We start from the raw sequence: 25,380 nt of genomic DNA, 5'->3' as shown, positions 1-25,380 counted from the left end.
ATAAGGAAAGCCGCTGGCAGCATACTTGACCAACCTTGAGTCTGTTTCCTATGTAAACTAGAAATGTGTCCATAGGACACGGATGCCCCCACTTCGATTTTTTGTCACAGAAAATAAGCCATAATGATTATTCAGGATAATCTGCACAAGGGCAAATCCTTTTCAAAAATTAGATCGGATAAGATATTTTTTAAGTATTGTTGGGAAATAAAGGGCCCTAACTCCTAAATGATTAAAGCGATTTCCATGGCTATCGAACTTGATCAAGGTATTATGGTCACAAACATGTGTTAAAAGTTTGGTGAGGATTGGACAAACAGTTTTCAAGAATTAGATCGGAAACAATCTTCGGGACGTATTTTTCAAGTCTTTTTTTGCAAATAAAGGGCCGTAACTCCTAAATGACAAAAGCGATTTCCATGGCTATCGAACTTGATCAAGATATTATGGTCACAATCATGTATGTAAAGTTTGGTGAGGATTGGACACATACTTTTCAAGAATAAGATTGGAAACATATATTTTTGAAGTATTTTTGGCAAAAAAGGGCCGTAACTCCTAAATGACTAAAGCGATTTCCATGACTATCGAACTTGATCAAGATATTATGGTCACAAACATGTGTTTAAAGTTTGGTGAGGATTGGACAAACGGTTTTCAAGAATTAGATCGGAAACAATCTTCGGGACGTACGTACGTACAGACAGACAGACGTACGTACGGACAAGGGCAACCCTATATGCCGCCACTTTGTGGGGGCATAAAAAGCAGTACTTATTTTGCCTATTTTGAGTGGCTGTAAGTGTCCCTTGTGGGGATTATAAAAACCTTTTCCGAGAGTGGTGGACAACTATTCACCTGCACCTAATATCCCTCCTTAATAATTCATTGCAATTATTTAAGTCTCAAGCCTGCTTATTTGAGTCTCTAACGAAGAAATCTCTATTTTTATATTGAGTAACCAAAATGGCTCTCACACTAAAGCTTTCACACAAACAAAGAACAAAATTTAAAGCAATTTCATTTTTCTGGTCACAGGAAAATAGTGACATCTGAAACATTCTTCACTTGCACATGCATGAATAGATGAACATTATTATTTCAATAAAAGTACACAAAATCCGGAAAACAAACAGAAGAATGCTGATCAAATAACTGATGAGTTCAGGTGTTCATAATATATTGACAGTGCAATAATTGATCTTTATAAATGAATGTTTTATTGATATATCAATGATTCATTGATCATATATCAGTGACAATAAGCAAACTTTCTAAAAACTACTTTAGCCTATACTTTTTTAAGTGAAGAATTACGAATGAAACAACGTTTTTTGTTATAAGAATCCCCAAAAGACTTAAGTGGTTTCGACAGATATTCCTAAAGTGGAATTACATAATGGACAAATTTTCATTAAAAGATACAACTTCATTCATCATTTAAACATTGACTTGCCACTGGGAGGAAATAACGCTGTTTTTAAGTTAATAAAGGTCTGCTGGCACATTATGGCCCCGTCACATCATCAGGTGTGACTTAATCAACATTTTGGATCTTAAAGGTGAGTTTTGCCCCCACCGCTTGATGGGATATTTGCTAAAGGAGTAATTTTTTACCCTAAAATGCTGTGAGACCTGCAATGAATGACATCTTAAGTTGTTCTACAGTGGGAGGAAATAACAACAGTACTCTTCACTTATATAAGAGCTGTCATAGACACACCTGGGCCACTCGCTTAGCAAACATGTCAACATAGCCACACCTGAGCCACTAGCTTAGCAAACAGATGTCAACATAGCCACACCTGAGCCACTAGCTTAGCAAACATGTCAGCATAGCCACACCTGAGCCACTAGCTTAGCAAACAGATGTCAACATAGCCACACCTGGGCCACTAGCTTAGAAAACAGATGTCAACATAGCCACACCTGAGCCACTAGCTTAGAAAACAGATGTCAACATAGCCACACCTGAGCCACTAGCTTAGCAAACAGATGTCAACATAGCCACACCTGAGCCACTATTTTAGAAAACAGATGTCAACATAGCCAAAGATGAGCCACTAGCTTAGCAAACAGATGTCAACATAGTTAGACCTGAGCCACTAGCTTAGCAAACAGATGTCAACATAGCCACACCTGAGCCACTAGCTTAGCAAACAGATGTCAACATAGCCACACCTGAGCCACTAGCTTAGAAAACAGATGTCAACATAGCCACACCTGAGCCACTAGCTTAGCAAACAGATGTCAACATAGCCACACCTGGGCCACTCGCTTAGCAAACATGTCAACATAGCCACACCTGAGCCACTAGCTTAGAAAACAGATGTCAACATAGCCAAACCTGAGCCACTAGCTTAGAAAACAGATGTCAACATAGCCACACCTGAGCCACTAGCTTAGCAAACAGATGTCAACATAGCCACACCTGAGCCACTAGCTTAGCAAACAGATGTCAACATAGCCACACCTGAGCCACTAGCTTAGCAAACATGTCAGCATAGCCACACCTGAGCCACTAGCTTAGCAAACATATGTCAACATAGCCACACCTGAGCCACTAGCTAAGCAAACATGTCAGCATAGCCACACCTGAGCCACTAGCTTAGCAAACAGATGTCACCATAGCCACACCTGAGCCACTAGCTTAGCAAACATGTCAGCATAGCCACACCTGAGCCACTAGCTTAGCAAACAGATGTCAACATAGCCACACCTGGGCCACTAGCTTAGAAAACAGATGTCAACATAGCCACACCTGAGCCACTAGCTTAGCAAACAGATGTCAACATAGCCACACCTGAGCCACTAGCTTAGCAAACAGATGTCAACATAGCCACACCTGAGCCACTATTTTAGAAAACAGATGTCAACATAGCCAAAGATGAGCCACTAGCTTAGCAAACAGATGTCAACATAGTTAGACCTGAGCCACTAGCTTAGCAAACAGATGTCAACATAGCCACACCTGAGCCACTAGCTTAGCAAACAGATGTCAACATAGCCACACCTGAGCCACTAGCTTAGCAAACAGATGTCAACATAGCCACACCTGAGCCACTAGCTTAGAAAACAGATGTCAACATAGCCACACATGAGCCACTAGCTTAGCAAACAGATGTCAACATAGCCACACCTGAGCCACTAGCTTAGCAAACAGATGTCAACATAGCCACACCTGAGCCACTAGCTTAGCAAACAGATGTCAACATAGCCACACCTGAGCCACTAGCTTAGCAAACAGATGTCAACATAGCCAAACCTGAGCCACTAGCTTAGAAAACAGATGTCAACATAGCCACACCTGAGCCACTAGCTTAGCAAACAGATGTCAACATAGCCAAACCTGAGCCACTAGCTTAGCAAACAGATGTCAACATAGCTAGACCTGAGCCACTAGCTTAGCAAACAGATGTCAACATAGCCACACCTGAGCCACTAGCTTAGCAAACAGATGTCAACATAGCCAAACCTGAGCCACTAGCTTAGCAAACAGATGTCAACATAGCCAAACCTGAGCCACTAGCTTAGCAAACAGATGTCAACATAGCTAGACCTGAGCCACTAGCTTAGCAAACAGATGTCAACATAGCCACACCTGAGCCACTAGCTTAGAAAACAGATGTCAACATAGCCAAACCTGAGCCACTAGCTTAGAAAACAGATGTCAACATAGCCAAACCTGAGCCACTAGCTTAGCAAACAGATGTCAACATAGCCACACCTGAGCCACTAGCTTAGCAAACAGATGTCAACATAGCCACACCTGAGCCACTAACTTAGCAAACAGATGTCAACATAGCCACACCTGAGCCACTTGCTTAGCAAACAGATGTCAACATAGCCAAAACTGAGCCACTTGCTTAGCAAACAGATGTCAACATAGCCAAACCTGAGCCACTAGCTTAGCAAACAGATGTCAACATAGCCACACCTGAGCCACTTGCTTAGCAAACAGATGTCAACATAGCCAAACCTGAGCCACTAGCTTAGCAAACAGATGTAAACAAAGCCAAACCTGAGCCACTTGCTTAGCAAACAGATGTCAACATAGAACTAGCCAAGAGGGCCACTCATCACATGAAGTAGAACTGACAGAAAATCTATCAATTGCCAAGATGCTGCAGGCATGTTCTTGTAAGTGGCTTCCAATTTCCATATTTACCCCATTGACCGAATAGTAAATACAGTGGTAGAAACTGTTCCAATTCATCTTATTTTTCTAGATCTCAGACTACTCCTGCTATTCTGTTTCAGAATGAAATTGCTTCAAGGCTGAAACATGAGGAAATTACTTCCATGCTTTGGCACTATCAATGTGTACGGTAATGTAGCTAATTTCAAACCAGTGAGACTAATTTCTGAAATATTTTTTGTAGCTCTTGACTTCTAAAGATACTAACGATGAAAATTTAAACTAAATGAAGTTCCTTAGAATCAACTTTTGAAACTTCCATTACCAACTAAGTATTTTAATGAGGAAATTACAAATTACAAAAAAAGGAGTCGAACCCAAATCCAACCATGCAAGACTGTACTTACAAGCGGAGAATGACAAACCAGTATCTAGTCGAAATATTCCTAAGCGCCTGAAGAATTTTTGGGCTTTTTTACGTTTCGCTCTCAACTTTTTCACACTCCAAACAAACAGCATGATTTAAATAATTTGTTATCTAACTTTGCACAATTTGAATATATTTGCCTGCACACTTTTTTAACACACCATAAACAATGCTAAAATATGCTTGTCATATTAAACAATTTCTATTTATAATTAAGTCTTTCATAATCAATTAATTATCTTCACCAGTTATGCTTAGACAATATATAGTAAACAAATGTCAGACAAGTGGGGCAAGTTGAAATATATACTCAGTTATACAGCAGCCAGGGTTCAGAGGACCAGATTTCACTGGATTTTATCTCCTGAAATTAAGGTTACAAATAACAGTATGAACTTTAGTTACAATGATTATCTTTACAGTACTGCATTTGGTATAAATACAGACAAATAAGCCAGAGAATACCAGGGCTGTCTTTCTAGTGACTTTTGGCCCAAATTTTGACCCCATTCCCTAAATTTAAAAGTATGTTTTCCCCTCCAGACTGTCCTTAATATGAAGGAAAAGATTGACTAAAATTGGACAAAATATAGCCAAGATTGAGGCATTTTCTTCTACAATATGCTGTCATTTAATTGGATTGTGCATCTTAATTATATAAGACACAACCATACATTTATAAGACATTTTAATTTGGAATAAGTCATATAAGTACATATCAAAAAGTTCATTTCACTGACAAAAATCTCCTTTGGGAGGGCTCCTGACCCATTCCAAAAAGCAAAAAAACACCTCTGAATATGATTTTTGTTTTCAAGCATATGTATTTGAATGGTTAACACATAGTTGTGATAGAAGTCATAGAAACTGTGAAAGTTACACGAAGTTCCATACCTCATGACAGTTTCAATCTAAATTTGTCTACAAGTGAAAACTTTGTTTATAATGTAATAATGACAGGAGTGACACTTATATAAATTCAGAAAATAAATCACCGCATAGGGAACGATTGTCTGTATTACTTTTAATACCAACATAATATTTAAAGCCAGCATTATGGGCACTGATAAATATGTTTATATTTTCTCTGGCAACGTGTATATCAAGTTCCATTTGAATATCTTGAAGATTTTTTGAGTCATGACCATGGTTAAAGTTTTTGCACATCAATGTCGATGATGACACCAAGGATATCACAGTACCTAGCACAGTACCTCTGTCTTCAAAAAGAAATGAGCTAACAAGTGGGTTTCAATGCACATCCATACTTCATAGTTTTGCACCAGTCAATCATAACCACGGCCCCCAGGTCCGGGGAATAGTGGGGACTTTGACTTTCGGTCCAGCCAAGCCCGGGTAAAATTCCCGCCCTGCTGGTAAAATCCCCACAATGACAAAACCACCACATTCACCTGGCATTGCGGTTTCACTTGAAAGGTAAAAACAAGGCCCATTTCTCCCGCTATCCCCAGTATACCCCCATATCTGGGGGGGTCGTAGTTAAAATTGACTGGTGCATTATATGAGGGGCATAACTCACCAATATTTCAACATGGAAATGGGGCTTGTTAGTTCAATTATAAGTTCAATAATGTTCCCATGGTGCTTGTTAGTTGTATTAAAAGTTCCATAATCTTCTCCCAGGCTCATTTATTATCATGGTTATGCCAGTTGTTACAGTTTTAATATATTCTAACATCGCCTTTCTCCAGCTTCTTAAACTTAATTTAACTATGGGGCCTTGTTGTTTCTACTGTAATAATTATTTAAGCCAAGGTTGATGGGTGGAACCTTAACCACCAGACAACTCTAAATTATTTTTTTTCCAGAAAACTCTTTTTGAAATATTGCTTCTAATGAAAGAATATAAAGAAGAAAAATTAATGTTTGTTATATTGTTATGAAAGTATCATAACTGCTTTGTCAACCAAGATTGTATTCTTTTCGTCAAATGTTTGGTCAAGAGCCCTAACTTAACTATAATGAACTTGAAACTATTTGTAAGAGCTTTCAAACCAAATCTACTTGATACATTTGTTTTCTTACACGCCAACATTGTAAAACATCTTCAAGTTGATGAGAAGGTGTGCGCCTACAGAACCATATCTGACCACAACAGACAAATATCAATAACGACTGAGGTTTATCCCAAAATCGTCAACTTGTCACCATAGTGCAAAAACTCGCTAAACATAAATTATATTTAAATCTCAAGCATTTAAATCATTTTCTGTAGTGTGGTGACTAACTGTTCATCTCATTATATCAAAGCATATCTAACATTGTATCTGAAAATCAATTAGAACAATCACTTGGATAGAGTTGTTGACATGGGTATGTTTTGTGCAAACATTTGCAATGGTCGATTAACGATCAGTCTTGTAAGAAATTTAAATTACCATACAGACAGAAGAAGTCCTATCAAATGATGAGATTTTGGGATGCAAATTGAATCAACGCATATCAAAGATTTTTCTTGGAAACTTTTTTATTCACATGGTAATGTGAACTTTGGAAGTGTAATTACAGAACTGTATTGAACAGGTTCTAATATAAAAAGATGTTAAAACAGCATTCCATACATTTTTTTTTTAATATTCTTGACTGAGCCAAGGCATACCAAAGTGGATTCAGGGGGGGGGGGGGATACTATTTCAATATATGATAAAAAGAGAAATAAAATACATCCAAAATGCACCATTTCAGAACAGAAATTGTTAAAATGTTCTTGGGGGTACCCCCAAATCCCCCTGCCAACACTTTAAACCAAATAAATTTCAGTTCTGGGGGAGTGGTGCAAATCAAAGGTTACAGCCCTAAATTGAGCCCCCTCTAATGTCAAATCCTGGATCTGCCCAAATAAGTAATTGTGACCTTTCTCAATGCATATCAAGCACACATATCAGTCAAATGGAGAAGACTGTCAAATCATTTGAACTTTTGAGAAACTTGCATCACTTCTTATTCTATGCTCCCTAAGATTTATCTTTGAAATAGAATCAACAACTTCTATGAGAGAATCAAGACAGTGCCTTACATGGAAAATTAGTATGTAATATGTAAAATGTAGAGATTTTCCCTTCAAGAAACTGGCAGAGGAAAAAAAACTGTATTTGGCTACAATGTGAATGTGTAGGATGATGTATAATATAGCCAAGAATAGAATAAGTCCCATATATACATAATCCATAGATGGGCTTGAAAGCCGGTAATTTAATGTCAATGAATATAAAAAATAAACTATGTTCAAGAGAGAACAAGCCTTCAACTGACAGTATCTCTTAACAATGTGCATATATGCATGTCAATCCCTGTTTAATTATGTTTTTTCAAGTGCTTGAATCAATTGAAAAGGATAGTGTATTAGATCACGCTGATTCAGACTTATTTTTAGAATTTTTTTTAATCCATCATTTTACTTTATTTCCTAGATTATATGTCTTTATATATCTTAACATTTTAGTCTATAAAATAGTTGAAAGTATATGATGAATCACATGCTTAATTTTAAAGCCTCTTTGTGCAATAACATTTAAAAATTCTTAAAGAATGAAGTAGTCACCAGTGTTTAACCAGACATAAATGCCTACCTAGCCAAGAGAGACACTTATTTTTGCGGAGTTTGGAACGACCACGATTGCGCGTCTGTAGAACACTGTCATCATGACTCAGGCTCAGATTCTCGAAGGAATTCGTCGCCCACAGCTGGAGAGACGCGCGCCGGTGACGCGGCACGGCTGATCCGTCGTCAGCTATTTCTGGAAACCTTCCTGGTACTCCGAGATACATGGCTGGAGTCACTTGTACTATTATTTTAATATTCTTAGTGTTCCTTATTTGAATGGGCACAACTTCTTTCCTTCACTTTCTCTATTTTCTTTCCACAAGTTTATTCATTTTTTTTTTTACAATCTTATAATGAACAACTCACAAATATGCCTTTGACATCTTTATGAAATCTTGTAAGAAGATAAATTCCTATATTCAGTGTCACCTAAACAACTGTCTCTTTGCTAATATCCTACTTTATATCATGTTTAAAGCCACAGTATGACCACACATTGTGCACTTTCTTTTAGCCACAAACAGTTAAACATCATACTTTAAAATAACACTATCTTGTCAGCATCAAAATGAAACCATTGTACACTTCTGTCTTCAAAAGCATAGTTGAACAACGAGCTATGTAATGGTTACATGCTTAAAATACATACTTGTTTCCTTAATTAGGACGATATAATTACTCTGATTCAATCATTATATAGCATTTCAAAGGTTCTGGTCTTACCACTTAATACTTCTAAATATGTGAACTCATATAACCATGAATCATAAGAAAGCTCTCAGTCATCATGATTTTTCTTCACAAATATGTTTGATGATCCCAATATGAATTATAAGAAACATAAATAAACTCCAACACTTTAATGTAGCACTTTAAAACTTAAGACTAAAACAGTAAATTATCTCAGTTCTCTAAAGTATGGTGTATAATAAATAATTGTTTATACACTGACTTTATATCTCCATTCTGTGTACACTGGCTATAGCCATGAATGTCTTACATTGTTAAAACAAGATGGACCAGGCAACCCAGGGATTTAGCATACACATTTCTAGGTCTCCAGTATATCTTGTATCCGAAAACTGTCTCTTCAATTAGGTAGGTATTGTTTCTTCATTAGCTATTCAAATACTCAATTAAATATTCCGTATTTATAAGACACTAACAAGATTATCATGACCCTGTCTGCCATTATTTGTACAATTAATATGTATAGAATTATGCCTTATATACGTATATTTATATATTATGCATAATCCTAAAATTCAGACAACCATTAATTCTAGTTTTTTCTCTACAGTCTCCTCTCGCCAGTGAATCTCTTGATCTTAAACAATTAAAACCATGATGACACTCAAATCCTGGCATTGGGAGCCCAGACGGCACTCCAATCCTGACATCATGAACACACAAGCCAGTATGCAGATGTCAGTCACAAGCTGACTAAGTTAACTAGCTCTACCACAGTATTTGATTATTTGATAGTAAGTGTTCTGGGGAAAGCTAAGGCATCCTTATAATATAGTGTTAACTGTGGATCAATATACCATTACTTGTGAGGGACTGAGAGAATGCATTTCCATGACGTTTTCAATGGGAGTACCGTTCCTATTAAAATATTGAACACAACAGTAACTGTTGACAATTCACAATTGACATCAGATCAAATATCATAATTACAAAATAAATGTTTTTTTTAAAACCTAAAACCAATCATTTTACTGAATCCTTAGATATGCTTTCTAGTCTTAATGTTACATTCAATTTTTATTTTTTTATTTTATCAGATATTGACCTCTCTGTTGATAAATCTTAAAATATCAATTCAACAATGTCAAGTTGATTGTTTTATGAAAAGCAAATCAATGTTCCTTCAAGGTGATACTAGATTCATTCATATCCGACTGAAAAGATAAAGAAAATCTCTTTTGTTGATAAAACCTTACCTAATATTTGCATAGCAAATCGTGAATTGCCATCTTGCTACAACTTTGATACCATTATTACCTACTTATATGAGATAATATAATGCCAGACTTTGTAAATACTTAAGGCAGGTTCAGCATGAGTTCAGCATTTCATATCTTATTATATATCTAAAAATTTGTGCCAAATAGAGTAATGCTTAATTATATCTAATTGGGTGTTACTTTAAATATCTACAAAAAAAAACCATTTTGTCATATTGAGGAAATATACATTCTTTTGATATGACAAAATATGAACTTTTGTTTGCTCACTATGCTGGTCTCCGTGAGGGCAGAAGGGTGCCTATGCTGGTCTCCGTGAGGGCAGAAGGGTGCCTATGCTGGTCTCCGTGAGGGCAGAAGGGTGCCTATGCTGGTCTCCGTGAGGGCAGAAGGGTGCCTATGCTGGTCTCCGTGAGGGCAGAATGGTGCCTATGCTGGTCTCCGTGAGGGCAGAAGGGTGCCTATGCTGGTCTCCGTGAGGGCAGAAGGGTGCCTATGCTGGTCTCCGTGAGGGCAGAAGGGTGCCTATGCTGGTCTCCGTGAGGGCAGAAGGGTGCCTATGCTGGTCTCCGTGAGGGCAGAAGGGTGCCTATGCTGGTCTCCGTGAGGGCAGAAGGGTGCCTAAGCTGGTCTCCATGAGGGCGGAGGGGTGCCCATGCCGGTCTCCGTGAGGGCAGAAGGGTGCCTAAGCTGGTCTCCATGAGGGCGGAGGGGTGCCCATGCTTGTCTCTATGAGGGCGGAGGGGTCCCTATGCTGGTCTCCATGAGGGCAGAAGGATCCCTATGCTGGTCTCCATGAGGTCGGAGGGGTGCCCATGCTTGTCTTAATGAGGACAGAAAGGTCCCTATGCTAGTCTCCATGAGGGCCGAAGGGTCCCTATGCTGGTATCCATGTGGGCGGAGGGTTGCCCATGCTTGTCTTAATGAGGATAGAAGGGTCCCTATGCTGGTCTCCATGAGGGCTGAGGGGTGCCCATGCTCGTCTTAATGAGGACAGAAAGGTCCCAATGCTGGTTTACATGAGGGAAGAAGGGTGCTACCAAAAAAGGACAGGGTGCAGCACCCTTTAAGAACTCTTTAGTTGTAACTCTAATTAGTACCAATGACTACATTGAGGTCATCTAGGCTATGACAATATCTCAACAATACTTCATCCAGAAACAGACAAGATAAATTAAAAACTTCTCCTGGTTTCCTGTTGCATGATGTGGGCTTCCATGCTTGAAAGATGACTTTACCTGATTTGAATGCCTTCCACCTTCATTAGTTATTAATGAATAAACAATGTTCTGTCTCTGACCAAGAAATCAATGTTCACAATTTCCTGTTGTATTTCTGGACAGACATTTTGCAAGAAATATGGAAAACAGTAATGACAAAATTACAATATAACTAGTGGGGATCAGATGTACAATTAATGGGCTGAATACAAATGTATCACACTTCTGTCAGTAACAGGAATATGAGTGGATATCTTATTAACATGCTTCATGTCAACAGTATTGTCACCTTATTGACACAGGTTAGCATACAATGGGGATGTGAGGAAGTACTTTTAGCTTCTGTTATATGTTGCTCACAGCCGTGCTCCTACATCTATTCCGTAGGAAGCTCGTTACCCAGGGATGCCAATGAGATAGGAGTAACCCCATCACACTATATACAAATAATCTCTAATCTCTAATATTTTGCGTACAGATAAAGCCAACAATTTCAATTTTAAAGTTTTTTGGCCAAAAAAGAGGAAATCAGCTGAAAAGAGGAAAATTGGCATCCCTGGTTCACTGACCATGCTGTTAACCTGTGTGATACTACTAAGATGAGGGATCAAATCTCCTAGGGCTTACTCGATGGACACTATGACCACTGTCACCATCCTTATGAAGCATCGTGCATTCACAAAGATTGACGGAGAAAACAATGCTTGTGCTTACTTGATGTACACATTATGACCACTGTCTCAATCCTTATCAAGCATCATGCATTCACAAGGATTGAAGGAGAAAACAATGCTGTGCATACCACAAACAAACCAGCTAATCACATAAAAACCAACCCTCTCTGTTTACTTCTAGTTATCTACAGTTACTATTAAAAGCAGCCTCCACTGGCCTCCAGCAGTCAATGTCATGTGTGTGTCTATTGTTTATCAAGTTCAACATTATCATACGTGAACTAGGTTATCATATATTAACTTGTGACCCAAGAAAAGGACAGTCAATAAACTTGTATACAAAATTTGAAACAAACTTAACTGATATAGCTAGTGGCCAAAATGCTGAAGTGGTTGATATTTCGAAATTCTATCACACATTCAGTGTAATAATCACTTGAAATAATTTCAGTTTCATTTGTGATACATCATATGTAACCTTTCTTTATGAGTTTTATAACTGATTTCTCCATTAATTATTGGCGTTAATCTGACAAGTTCCATGAGAAAGTAACCCCCTATTTAGTCTACTTTTCCATTAAATTAAGAAGTATTTTTCGGTGATCTGAATAATGGAGTAAGAAAATGTGATTGCTCTGTGGCGCTCTTAAATCATAGCCAGATCTTTTGGCCTTGCTAAACTACTGTATTTTGTCGCTGGCAACATGTATACCAAGTTTTCCAATAAACGGAGGGTTATTTTTTGGTGATCTGAATAAGATAATTGTTTGGATGCAGTCCACCATTTCGACCTTTCATGAACAATAACCAATGTAGTAGTCGAGAATAAAGCTTAGCAGCTAACTTTCCTTGTGCTTTTTTAAATGTCATTCAAATGTTGCAATATATATATAATGTACACACATCAGGATAATGTAACAAAAAGTAGCCCACATGAACCCATACCCATACACAAAGTGCTTCGAAACCTCCTTCATACAAAGTTTTAAAATAAAACAAAAGGGCCTAGGCCCTATATCGCCCACCAGATCAAAAATGACCAACTAGTCAGTGGAATTATCGAAATCTTAGCCTTGTGGTCACAGATAAGATTTTTGAAGTTTTTACTTTTTAAGTATGAAGAAAACCTTGGACCCCTTGGGTGGGGACATTTTTTACCCCATGGTCATAATATGAACAATCTTGGTAAAGGACCACTACATAAGGCACTAAACATCAAGAGTCTGGGCCTTGCGGCTTCAGAGAAGAAGACTCCCAAATATTTTACTATATTTGTTTATTGCAAACTTGTGACCACTGGGGCGGGGCCACTTTTGATGGGGTTTCAGGGAAGAATTGATGTTATAAGTTTTAAAATTTTGATGCCAGACAATTGGCATCACAATAGCACATCTTGAGCACAGATTGAGCACTCTGTTATATTAAATGTTTTTCCTTATTGAGCAAACAATATACAAGATGATCTTCAAGACAAGGATGGTAAGTAAGTTAATAATGTTAGTCAGACAGAAACTAAAAGCAACCATTAAAGGCTGAAACATCAAATATTGTCAGCATGATCCTATAACACACCTACTCAAAGAAAGGAAAAGAAATTCTTCCAGTTTTCACAAAAGATTAATCCCTCATTGTGACAGGAATAAGATGTGATCCCCAGTGAACAGGGTTTTTCATTTCTAGTTATTCCACATAGCGAAAATCACATTAGTAAAAAGGATTACCGTGCAGTAACTGGCGGGGTATAAGCTCAAGGGAATGCATAATGATGACAATTACATTATTTTTACTTCTGACCCCAGTGAAATTAACAATAATTGTCTTATTCAAGAAGAAAATGTGATTCTCTGCAATTATCTGGAAAGGCAGGAAAGCAAATTACACAGAAAAGGTAACGAAACACTTATGGGGGAAAAGTGTCTGGTAATTGACTGGAAAAATAATATTTCACCTTAACAGAACAATTATTTATCGTTAAGTACATTCAGCAAGTATAATTGCATCAATTTAAATACATTTTGCAAATATTTCCACTTTTTGAATTAAGAGCAATCAATATGAGGTTCACCATTGTACAGCATTTTTTCAACTCAGGCTATTTCTAAGCCTGTAATATTCTTTTAGAAGTCTGACACCAAATAAAACTAGAGATTGCTTTTTTGAAAAAGCGCTTGTCTCCCCTATTGTGTGGTCGTAGCTGAGAAAAAATAAATGATGGACATGAAATTTGTAACTTTGGACTGGAGACAAACCAACAGTGAAGTTTGGTTTATTCGATTATATCAAATAGTGAAGAGAAGAAAGTGTTGTTGATTAATCATGGAAAATGTAAACGAAGTTTGCATTGTATGAAGTTCCTGGGCGCAAGCGTTATTCAATTATTGATCGGAAACCATTTTTCAGCTCACAGTCATCGTGACCATGACCTTTTACCTACTGATCACAACATCAATAGGGATCATCTACATAACCAACTTGCATACCAAGTATTAAGTTCTTGGGTGCAAGTGTTCTTTAGTTACTGAGCGGTAACCATTTCTTCAACTCAAGGTCATGGCAACCTTGACCTTTGACCTACTGATCTCAAAATCAATAGGGGTCATCTACTAGTCATGACCGACTAGCGTACCAAGAATGAAGTTCCTGGGTACAAGCGTTCTTAAGTTATTGAGCAGAAACCATTTTTAAGCTTAAGGTCACCGCCAACGTATCATTTTTTACCTGAAGGTAACCTTGACCTTTGACCTTTTGATCTGAAAATCAATAGGGGTCATCTTCTAGTCATGAACAACTAGCTTACCAAGTATGAAGTTCCTGAAACCAAAGGATCTTTAGTTATTGAGCGGAAACTTTTTCTTCACTTCAAGGTCATGGCAACCTTGACCTTTGACCTAGTGATCTCAAAATCAATATGGGTCATCTTCTAGTCATGACCAACTAGCATACCAAGTATGAAATTCCTGGTTGCAAGCGTTCGCTAGTTATTGAGCGGAAACAGTTTCTTCACCTCAAGGTCACGGTGACCTTGACCATTGACCTACTGATCTCAAAATCAATAGGAGTCATCTACTAGTCATGAACAACTATGAAGTTCCTGGGTACAAGCTTTCTTTAGTTATTGAGCAGAAACCATTTTTAAGCTTAAGGTCACTGCCAACATAACATTTTTTACCTGAAGGTAACCTTGACCTTTGACCTTTTGATCTCAAAATCAATAGGAGTCATCTAATAGTCATGAACAACTAGCATACCAAGTATGAAGTTCCTGGACCCAAAGGATCTTTAGTTATTGAGTGGAAACCGTTTCTTCACCTCAAGGTCACGTTGACCCTGATCTTTGACCTAGTGACCCCAAATTCAATAGGGGTCATCTACTAGTCATGACCAACTAGCATACCAAGTATGAAGTTCCTGGGTCTAAGAGTTCTATAGTTATTGGGCGGAAACGAAGTGTGACGTACTGACTGACTGACTGACAGACAGATGGACTGACTGACGGACAGGGCAAAAACAATATGTCTCCCCATGAATGGGGGAGACATAAAGATATTACACGCAAATGATTTTTACATGGAAGGTCACCACGACCTTGACTATTGACCTTGTTACCCCCAAAACAATTGGGATCATCTAGACATCATGACCAACCTCACTTCAAAGTTTGGTGAACCTAGATCAAAGCATTCTCCTGATATTGCACGGAAATATTTTTTTACATTAGAGGTCACAGCGACGTTGACCTTTGACCTTGTGACCCCCCAAAATATAGGAGTTTTCTAAACCTCATGATCAACCTCCCTACCAAGTTTGGTGAACCTAGGTCAAACCATTCTCAAAATATTGAGCAGAAATGTTTTTTACATTGGGGGTCGCCGCGACCTTGACCTTTGACCTAGTGACCCCAAAAACAATAGGGATCTTCTACACCTCATGACCAACCTCCCTACCAAGTTTGGTGAACCTAGGTCAAACCTTTCTCAAGATTTTGAGCAGAAATGTTTTTTATATTGGGGGTCGCCGCGACCTTGACCTTTGACCTTGTGACCCCAAAAACAATAGGGATCCTCTACACCTCACGACCAACCTCCCTACCAAGTTTGGTGATCCTAGGTCATGCGGTTTTCCAGTTATCGATCGGAAACGAAGTGTGACGTACGGACGGACTGACGGACTGACGGACTACCGGACTGACGGACAGGGCAAAAACAATATGTCTCCCCCAGAGAGGGGGAGACATAATTAGACAACATACTAGCAGAGACCAGTATAATCTGTCAGTAATTCAATAACATAAATGCAAAGAACGCTTCGCTTTGGAACCTTTACAGCACTAAGTGATCAAAATTCACACTATACTAAGAAGAATAAACCTTTTAAACAAGCAAAAGAGAGCAAACACCAATACTCGTCTTTTTTTTTCAGTCGAAAAAATTGCAAAACTGGACAATTAAAACAAGATTTATGGGTCTTGCTAATCATGTGTATATTGTCTCTGCCACCAAGTATACCAAGTTTCAGTTGAATAACCTGAATGGTTTTTATGTTATGGCCATGGTTTAGGTTTAAGCGCGACGTGAAAACGTTAACGACAATGACACCGAGGTTAACACAATAAAATGAAGAAACAAGCTAGCAACTGTTTTTCAGGCTTGTGGAAGATTTTAAACTTCTTCTGATTTATGTAGAACTTGTATGATTCTAATGTTTGGTTTCTTATTTTGGAAGAGGAGACTTACCATAAAAGTGTGGGGAGGGACATCTTGCCTGCAGAATGGGTGACTTGTTGGGCCCGACCACTGACTTCCGGGGACCACGACTGAAATATGGCAGTACATATGTAGAGCACAATACTGGGTGTGAGTAGTGGATTTGGCTATTTTTTTTTTTATTAAGATGATCAAAAAGAGGTAAAATAAAGGAATTTTATTGATCAAGGGCTGAGCCAAAGACAGCCACAATTCCTATTTTTATATGGAATTATGCCTATCTTGGGCTAAGCCATTGGTAGTATTTAATTTACAGTCTTTCCAACAGACTGCTATTGTAAAAGCCTAAATGGTACTTCCTGACTTCACAGTAACCTCTTAATATTACAGAATAAGTTATGACTATCTTGGAATACAGTAACTCAAGGCTAAACAATGGAAATATGGGAGATAACAACTATTATCTTTTTACTACTGCTAAGGTAAGGGAGAGAAATGTTACAAATCTTCTTCAAAGATACTCCAGTAGAGTTGTCTTACTTGCTGGATCTTCTGGAAAAACTGAGCTCTTTCTGCAACAAAACAAAATGTGACAAATTAATTATACTGCTGTAGCAATCTAACAATACTTGAACATGTTCAACATGTGCAACAAGAAAAGAAAGCAAATATATTCAAAGAGAGTTAAACATAAAAGCATTTAAAACTGTTGCTTTCAATCCTTAAGTTGGTTCAAAATACAGTTACCTTGACAACGGTGCAAAACATTTACCACACCCAACCCTTGTTATTGAAAGTATACATAATTTGCAATTCGCCCTCTTTGTGTATAGTTTCAATTACTTGAATGGTGGGTGCGGTAACAATTGCAAAATCAATGGAGGTGGTTCAAAGCTAGCTGGTCCAATGTATTATCAACAGAATAACTAAGACATATCAGCACTTAATAAGGATTATATATATTGTAACATAAGAATGTATTTTGAAACATAAGAAACCAAGTAAAATCATTTAGGAACTGAAGGAATTAAATATTCTAGCCAAAAAACAAATTGTGATGGTAAATTTGACCATTGGTAGGAATGAATAAAAGCACAAATCCCTGAACTTCATTGTTGTGGTCCAGGGAGTTGAGTTAAATAATAATAATAATAAGGTCGCTTGGCAGGTCCATGGTAGGTGGGGGTCACTTTGTCCCCCTTGAAGGTTTTGAGTTTGAAGCATTTTAGCATGTAACATTGCCGTTAAACATATCTGTACTTGATGTTAAGAGTAAAAAAAAAAATGAATAAGATTGTTCTTGTCAAGGACTCTTTAAATCACAGAAATTCTGAAGTTTCTCACGGCTAAATATGCTGCACTTTGTTTTCAAGGGGTAACTTCTGAGAAAAACTCAACACCAGGGAATAAGATAGGCAATTACTCACAATAAACCTCACTTAAGACCTTTATCCCTCAAGAAAGATCATTATAAGATTGCCACAAATTAAGTTTTGTTACTACCAAGGCTGATGCAATTGTTGATGTATTTCTCACCTAATTCTCATTTTAATCATACAAAAATAAAAGGATTTCCAAATAACTTAATTTTAATGAATTTGTCTATCTTCAGGTTAATTGCCTTTATATAATTTATTCATGTTACTAAAACCAAATATTTTGGCACAATAATGATGATTTATTTTATTGTGTGAAGTTAAATGAAGACGTATAGTATAGTAGTATATCAATCAATAAATTATCATTAATAAACAGTTTGCCCTCATAATGCTGTTTAAAAAAGAGTTAGCAAACCCATAAGACATTTTTATATGTATTAAGTCAAATAACTTAATCTACTTATTGATTAATAATTGATATCAAGATTGAAAAAAACCTGACAATCAATAAAGATTTAGAGTTATAGGCAAACCTCCCGCACCTTAACAAAAAAATATAGTAAATATGTATCTTCTAGTAATATTTGGTTTAAGCTTGTAAAAAAAATGAGTATATTTCTTAATTAAAAGGGAGATAATATCCAACAGTCAGTTTCACGTGCGTGATTTTTCACAAGACCAGACTATTATGGCAAACATGTGACAAGTAGGATTGACCAGGACAAATCCCCATCCCCCTTTCCACTTCAACAAGCCTGTATATATGGTAAACATCCATCTCCCTTACATGACAATACTAATGGTGCAATTATAGCGTTTGGTGAAAATACCTTATATGTTACTGAAGCTGTTGAACCATTACCAGAACATAATGGGAGTTTAGCATGATATTGTTCAACAAGTTTAATACAAACAATGTTTCTATATTCATTAGGGATATTCATATAAAACCAAACAGATGCAAGTGTAATAACATGTTTGGAGAAAAAATCTGAAAAGAATATTTTGGAATTTAGTCTGATAGTTCAATATATTTGTTTGAAAACGTAGGTCAATAATGCATTTAAAATGGCAATGCACACAAAATGAGATATTGCTTTTCATTTAACATAGATTTTCTACTGCATTTCAACTCTGGGTCTGGTTGTAAACACTACAATTTTTTATTACAAACTTTACCTTCAATGAAATAGGCGAGCGTGTGTGTGGAAATTCAAAAACTTCATCGTCACTTAGGTTGAATTTGACTCCCAAAGGACAGCGTATAATCTCATTTGTGTAGTCGTTCACAGATACTGAACGCCTTATACCCTTGGGTGATAGAAAATACCTCCGCAAGTCTGTCTCACTGTTCGACATTGGCATATAGTCCTTATCCTGTTGCTTGATTTTCTGGTATGCCTTTGTATCATTCAAGGACACTGTTCGTGTAAGCGGGTTGGGTACAGACAGATGATATGTCCCCACTGGCTCCACTTTTTTCTCCTCAAGATCATTCTCACCTCCTTCTCTTGTTGCCATAGCAACACATTGAGAATTACAACATTTACATTAAAACACCATCTTCATAAACATGACCTTGAGACACTGACAAATCCAATGTCAAGGTCAATTGTTGTTTGTATTCATATTTGTCTTGTCATATTCCAGCACCGCTTCGATCATCCATGTTTTTTAATCCACTTTATTTAATCCACTTTATTTACTTTTAAACTTTGTGACAACATATTTTTAAACTTAGACTACTTAAAGTCCAGCCAAGTTGTCTATCCTAAATAAACAGCAATACAGACAATGAACATTTCAAGTAAAACACAAACTCATATAAAATTCTTCAACTATGGAAATTTCCAAACAGCCTTTTTAAATATTACCATGCCTAACAACAGATCATCATCTATATATGCCTCATAGCAACCACTTAAATTAATTTCTTATCTCTCTCCACATCAAAGACTTTGAAATGATTTCCTTTAACAGAGAAGGTCCATACTACTGAAGTATCTACGAACACATATTTTCTCTTTTCAGTTTTTTTTTTATTTGATGAGATGAGAAAAATCAATTACAAAAAATAAATAAGGAAGAGGTATAAAAACATCAAAATGACACAAGAGAGAACGCTGAAAATAATGAGAAAACAACAATCGATCACCCTGCAATGACTCAAGAAAAAAAATCCGAAATAGAGGAAAGGCTTGAAATTTCCCAAGTTACAGAAAGTCACAAAACCCCTAAACAATTCATAAACATTTAAAATATCCTCCAATTTAGGAGAAAAGCGAAACAGTCTGATTTGGATAATAGCAGAAAAATGGGAAAACAGCGGTCAGCCCAGCTGTCAATACGACAAAATGGAGATAAACAATATCTGCTGGGACCAACAATCTTGGAATGATTTATTCTTTGACATGCAGTCTGGATTTTTTACCCAGATCAATCTTCAGTTAATCTCATCAAGCCCTATTCTTTACAATGAGGTATCATGATGTTTCTCCCCTCGCCCAAATGATTCAATCATGGGAGGAATGTGTTGTCACCAGATTTGAGAATTCCTGCTGAACCTCTCTTTTCTCCTCACTGTTAAAGATCGTGGAATTTTGGTTCAAAACTGCTTTACCATATACCATTTAGTCATTAATTGCTTTATTAAGTCAGTTATTTAGAGGCTTGTGGATGCACATAAGCTAATATAGAGGCATTTGAAGGACATTTTTCACTGAACACTTAGCATTTATTTTTGGTCTTTTAAACAATTTAAAGTCAGCATCAGGCTCAGGACCCACCCTGTCAACTTAATTGTTAAGAAAAACAAACACAAACACTTACTATTACTTCAATTTGTGTGACTGCAGCTCAGAAGATATTGACTGTATGAGCATGCATTTAAAGAAACATCTACTGCGTTCAAAGCATTCAGAGCTCCTCAGCCATTTTTATCGAAAACAACCTTGGATGTATTTGGACGATTTACATACTCAACAAGAGCAGTCACAGACAGCTATATCCCCCGCCTCATGGGGGCATTTATTGTAACGAGAGCCAATCAATGGTAAGGGTAGTTTCTCAGGAACATAAGAAATGCGTAAAATTAAGAAAGGGCAATAACTCTTCCTAAAATGGTCGAATCGCAAATACCCGACAATATGCGCTGCGTCACTATATAGTTATCAATCTGTGAAAATTTGGTAGAAATCGCATGAAAAACGTAAGAGGAGTTGCGAAGAAACCAATTTTAAATGTAAAAAAAAGGGCAATAACTCTTTCAAAAATGGCTGAATCGCGAAAGCCCGACAATATGCGCTGTGTCACTATAAAGACATCAATCTGTGAAAGTTTGGTAGAAATTGCATGAAAAACGTTAGAGAAGTTGCGAAGAAACCAAATTTAAATGTAAAATAAACAAAGGGCTATAACTCTTTCAAAAAATAGTCGAATCGCAAAAGCCCAACAATGTGCGCTGTGTCACTATATAGTCATCAATCTGTGAAAGTTTAATAGAAATCACGTGAAAAACGTAAGAGGATTTGTGAAGAAACCAATTTTAAATGTAAAATAAAGAAAGGGCAATAACTCTTTCAATAATGGCCGAATCGCGAAAGGCCAACAATACGCGCTGCGTCACTATACAGTCATCAATCTGTGAAAGATTTGAATCAGGACAGCCCGACAATATGCGCTGCTTCACTTTATGATCATCAATCTGTGAAAGTTTGGTAGAAATTGCATGAAAAGCGTAACAGGAGGTGCGAAGAAACCAATTTTAAATGTAAAATAAGCAAAGGGAAATAACTCTTTCAAAAATGGTCAAATCGGGAAAGCCTGACAATATGCCCTGCTTCACATTATGATCATCAATCTGTGAAAGTTTGGTAGAAATCGCATGAAAAACTTAAGAGGAGTTGCGAAGAAACCAATTTTAAATGTAAAATAAGCAAAGGGCAATAACTCTTTCAAAAATGGTAGAATCGGGAAAGCTCGACTATATGCGCTGCTTCACTTTATGATCATCAATCTGTAAAGTTTGGTAGAAATCGCATGAGAAATGTAAGAGGAGATGCAAAGAAATGAATGCGGGATGGACGGACGCACGGATGCACGCACAGAATCGCGCCTATCATTACTTTATCCCCTCGCCTTTTCAAGGCAGGGGATAAAAAGAGTAACGTTTAAGTCCGCTGCTAGTAGATCGCGTAGTAATTTTATTTAGCAGGTAAAATTTATGACTGAACTCTTGGGTATTGTAATTATGTTTGCAATAATACACTTCACTGGCAATCAATTTAAACTTAGATCAATAAATACAACTCAACTGAAAAATTTACGAACTTTTTAATGTACCGGCATACATCCGAGGTTGTTTTTTTCGATAAAAGTGGCAGAGGAGTTCTGAATGTGTTCAAAGGAAACACTACAACATCAAATTCAGACTTTCATCAGACCCAGAACACAATATTTCCAACCATTATTTTTTTTTCAACTAACTGAAAACATACTTTATCCATTTGTTCATCCTGAAGAGCAGAACAGAAGGCACTGTTGTCAGAAATACAAGGAACATGTTTACATCTCAGGAAATATCTTTCCTTCAAAATAGGAAAACACTCCAACCTTCAGACTGGAACAGTGCAGACTTTTCAGCAAATATTTATATTATTTAATACGTTGTCAAACATCATCAATGTGGCTAAAGATTCAACAAATGAATATTTGTAAACAAGTAGCCACTAACTTAAGGCAAATATTTACAGCCATGGCCATGAAAAGTCATACAGCCAACTACCGATGAAAAATGATATGGCCAGTCTATGAACTTACTAAAGCTGCAAAGAAAGAACAGGAAACGGATGAGTATTTTCACTGAGTCTGACAAGAAATTCATTTTAGAAATGACCATGTTTCCTGGACTGACTAAATAAAATCATTCAGGATGGCAATGATCATACCCAAGTACTCTATTAATTGCCGGAGTACTCGAATTCTAATTTACTTCTTGATTACTGGATTGAATGAATCAACAATATATTACTAACTCTTTAGATGTCAAAAATGTCTATAAAATAGTTATAATGTATAACAAGTCTAATGTGGGTGCAAGGCATTAAAGACATGGCCGAATTTAAACGTTGTATTCTAATAATGTGGAGAGATTAAGATGCCAAATTGAGAACACAAAAACATATGCACAAACTTAAAGGATCCTTTTAGTTTAAATTCCATCACTGACAATCATATCATCCATTATAAAATGGCTTAATTTCCATACAGACAGTACCATACTAGTTTATTCGGAGCCATTAAGAATGACCATATGAGAAAGTAAATTCCAGGGTTCGAATTTAACTTTGAGGAGCACTCGCAAAATTTTGCGAGTGCATTTTGAGGCAACTCGCAAAATGAAAAATCAACTTGCAATTTTATTATTTGCTTTATTCCCTTATAATATTGACTAATTTAAGTAGAAATTTACACTTAAGACATATTATGAATATTAAAAATTATCAATCTTGAGTGACTCGACTACTAGAACTTGTTGATGGCTTATCCTATTTGGGGGGGGGGGGGGGGGGGGGGGGAGGGGGGTACGGAAAGACTCATCTGATGCTGGCAGTTGCTTGATAACAAAGCTGTCCAATAATTTGCATTGTATATTTACCCTCGCCATCGGGTAATTTAATACCCATTTGACTAGCACGCTACAGATTTCATTAAGTCTGTAAGTATTATAATCAATAACATTATAGATTTGAAATAAACAAAGCAACAGTAATTGTAGCGTGGATACTTTGGACCATGAAATATATCGATCGACGCAGTCTATTCATTTTGACAGTTGGGCGAAAATATATTCAAAGGATGATGTGATTTACATCTAGTGCGCGAAAGCGCTAAATTTAGCCAATGATTGAGCTAGGTGATTACGTCATTCGTATTCACTTTGTATAATGCACGCCTCGGAGTATCCCGGAAAGATTCGAGATAAAACTCGGCCTTTTCCGTATTTGTTTTATTTTTGAAAACTTACTAGAGCGGGACTCCGTAATGTCTTCTTTATACTGGTAGTGTAAACATGCCACTTATAGGCTGTTTACGCTTGACTACGTAGCGGAGTTAAGTTCATGTTTATTCTACTTTCCTTTTAACATTTTGTGGTCTAGAAAAAGCCACTCGCAGAATTTTGCGAGCTTGAATAAAAGTCACTCGCAATTTGTAAATGTCGCTCGCATTTTGCGAGTATGTGAGTCTAAATTCGAACCCTGAATTCTGTTCACTGCCTCTAAATATAGGCTTTTGCCCATTACTAAAACAATTGTATCCTACAACATACAACACATTTTAATTTAGCAACAACAGGTTATGTAATGTTTTAATTTGTAACATGTATTTACGGTATTGATAGATCACATTTATTCATGTGTTCATGCTTTATAAATGCAGTAGGGCATGTGGGCGAATGTTACTATGCACCATAGGCTTTCTTAGCAAATAAACTTATCCAGAATCAATCAAATGAATGTTTCAGCCATAACTGTCAATGTTAAAGCAATTTTGAATAAATTGATGTACAATAAATCATCCTTCATCTCTCTGACAGCAGGTGGTGTGAATCTATTTGACTAATTACCTATTTAACCCAGTCTTATGTACAAATAAATAAATTGATAATTTGAGGGGTGAAAGTGAAAAGGCTCTATATGCTTTTTTATTTAATGTCACTTAGAACCTTTTCGCTTTCACCCCTCAATTTACTATTAAGATGTTAAATTATAAAAGGTAAAACCTACAATGGCCTGGAGCCTTCCCACGCACAAAACAATCACAATATTGCAATTCTGAGCAAAAACAGTGATACGAATCTAGATGTACCTTTCGTCTAAAGATACCTTACTGAGAACAGTACAAATGCAGGATATTGCCATTTAAGAAGGGCATTATTCTTCTTTGTTTATTGGTACACTGTACACAGCAGCACATACTCCATAACTCTCTACCTGTTCAAGAGTCCAAATGACTGTAGACTGCATGATGCCATTAGAAAACTTAATGCACCAGTCAATTGTTACCATGGCGCCCCCAGGGCATAACCCAGGGTCCCTGGGGCATTTGGTAGGGATTTTACTAGCAGTTCATGACTGTTTGGAAAGTCAAATCAAAGTCAAAGTCACTATTCCCCGGACATGGGGGGGGGGGGGTTACAATTAACTGTTGCATAACTGTCTGATAGCTGAACATATTATTATCAACTTAAAGGTGAAGCTTGGACAGGTACTAAAATACAGTATATAATTCCAAGACGAGTACTG

General features: G+C 37.0%; 1 protein-coding gene across 10 annotated transcripts in view; it reads right to left on the bottom strand.

Annotated features, from left to right (window-relative positions):
* Positions 1-25,380, bottom strand: part of LOC128212807 (microtubule-associated serine/threonine-protein kinase 3-like) — a 123,218-nt gene that overhangs the window by 24,998 nt on the left and 72,840 nt on the right. For 6 of the 10 annotated variants that reach the window (XM_052918138.1, XM_052918137.1, XM_052918133.1 and 3 more), the window contains exons 2-4: positions 19,256-19,847; positions 17,238-17,269; positions 16,728-16,807 (exon numbers count right to left, since the gene is read on the bottom strand). In XM_052918138.1, coding sequence (XP_052774098.1) covers positions 16,728-16,807; positions 17,238-17,269; positions 19,256-19,597 — 454 coding nt within the window. In that variant the 5' untranslated portion in view covers positions 19,598-19,847. The remainder of the gene's footprint in view (positions 1-16,727; positions 16,808-17,237; positions 17,270-19,255; positions 19,848-25,380) is intronic. The other 4 variants (XM_052918129.1, XM_052918131.1, XM_052918130.1 and 1 more) reach the window with 1 other exon arrangement.

Source organism: Mya arenaria, chromosome 13 (genome assembly GCF_026914265.1).
Source record: "Mya arenaria isolate MELC-2E11 chromosome 13, ASM2691426v1".
NCBI classification, from domain to species: Eukaryota; Metazoa; Mollusca; class Bivalvia; order Myida; family Myidae; genus Mya; species Mya arenaria.
The sequence above is the reverse complement of the archived record's forward strand: the minus strand, read 5'-3'. Positions and strand labels throughout refer to the sequence as shown.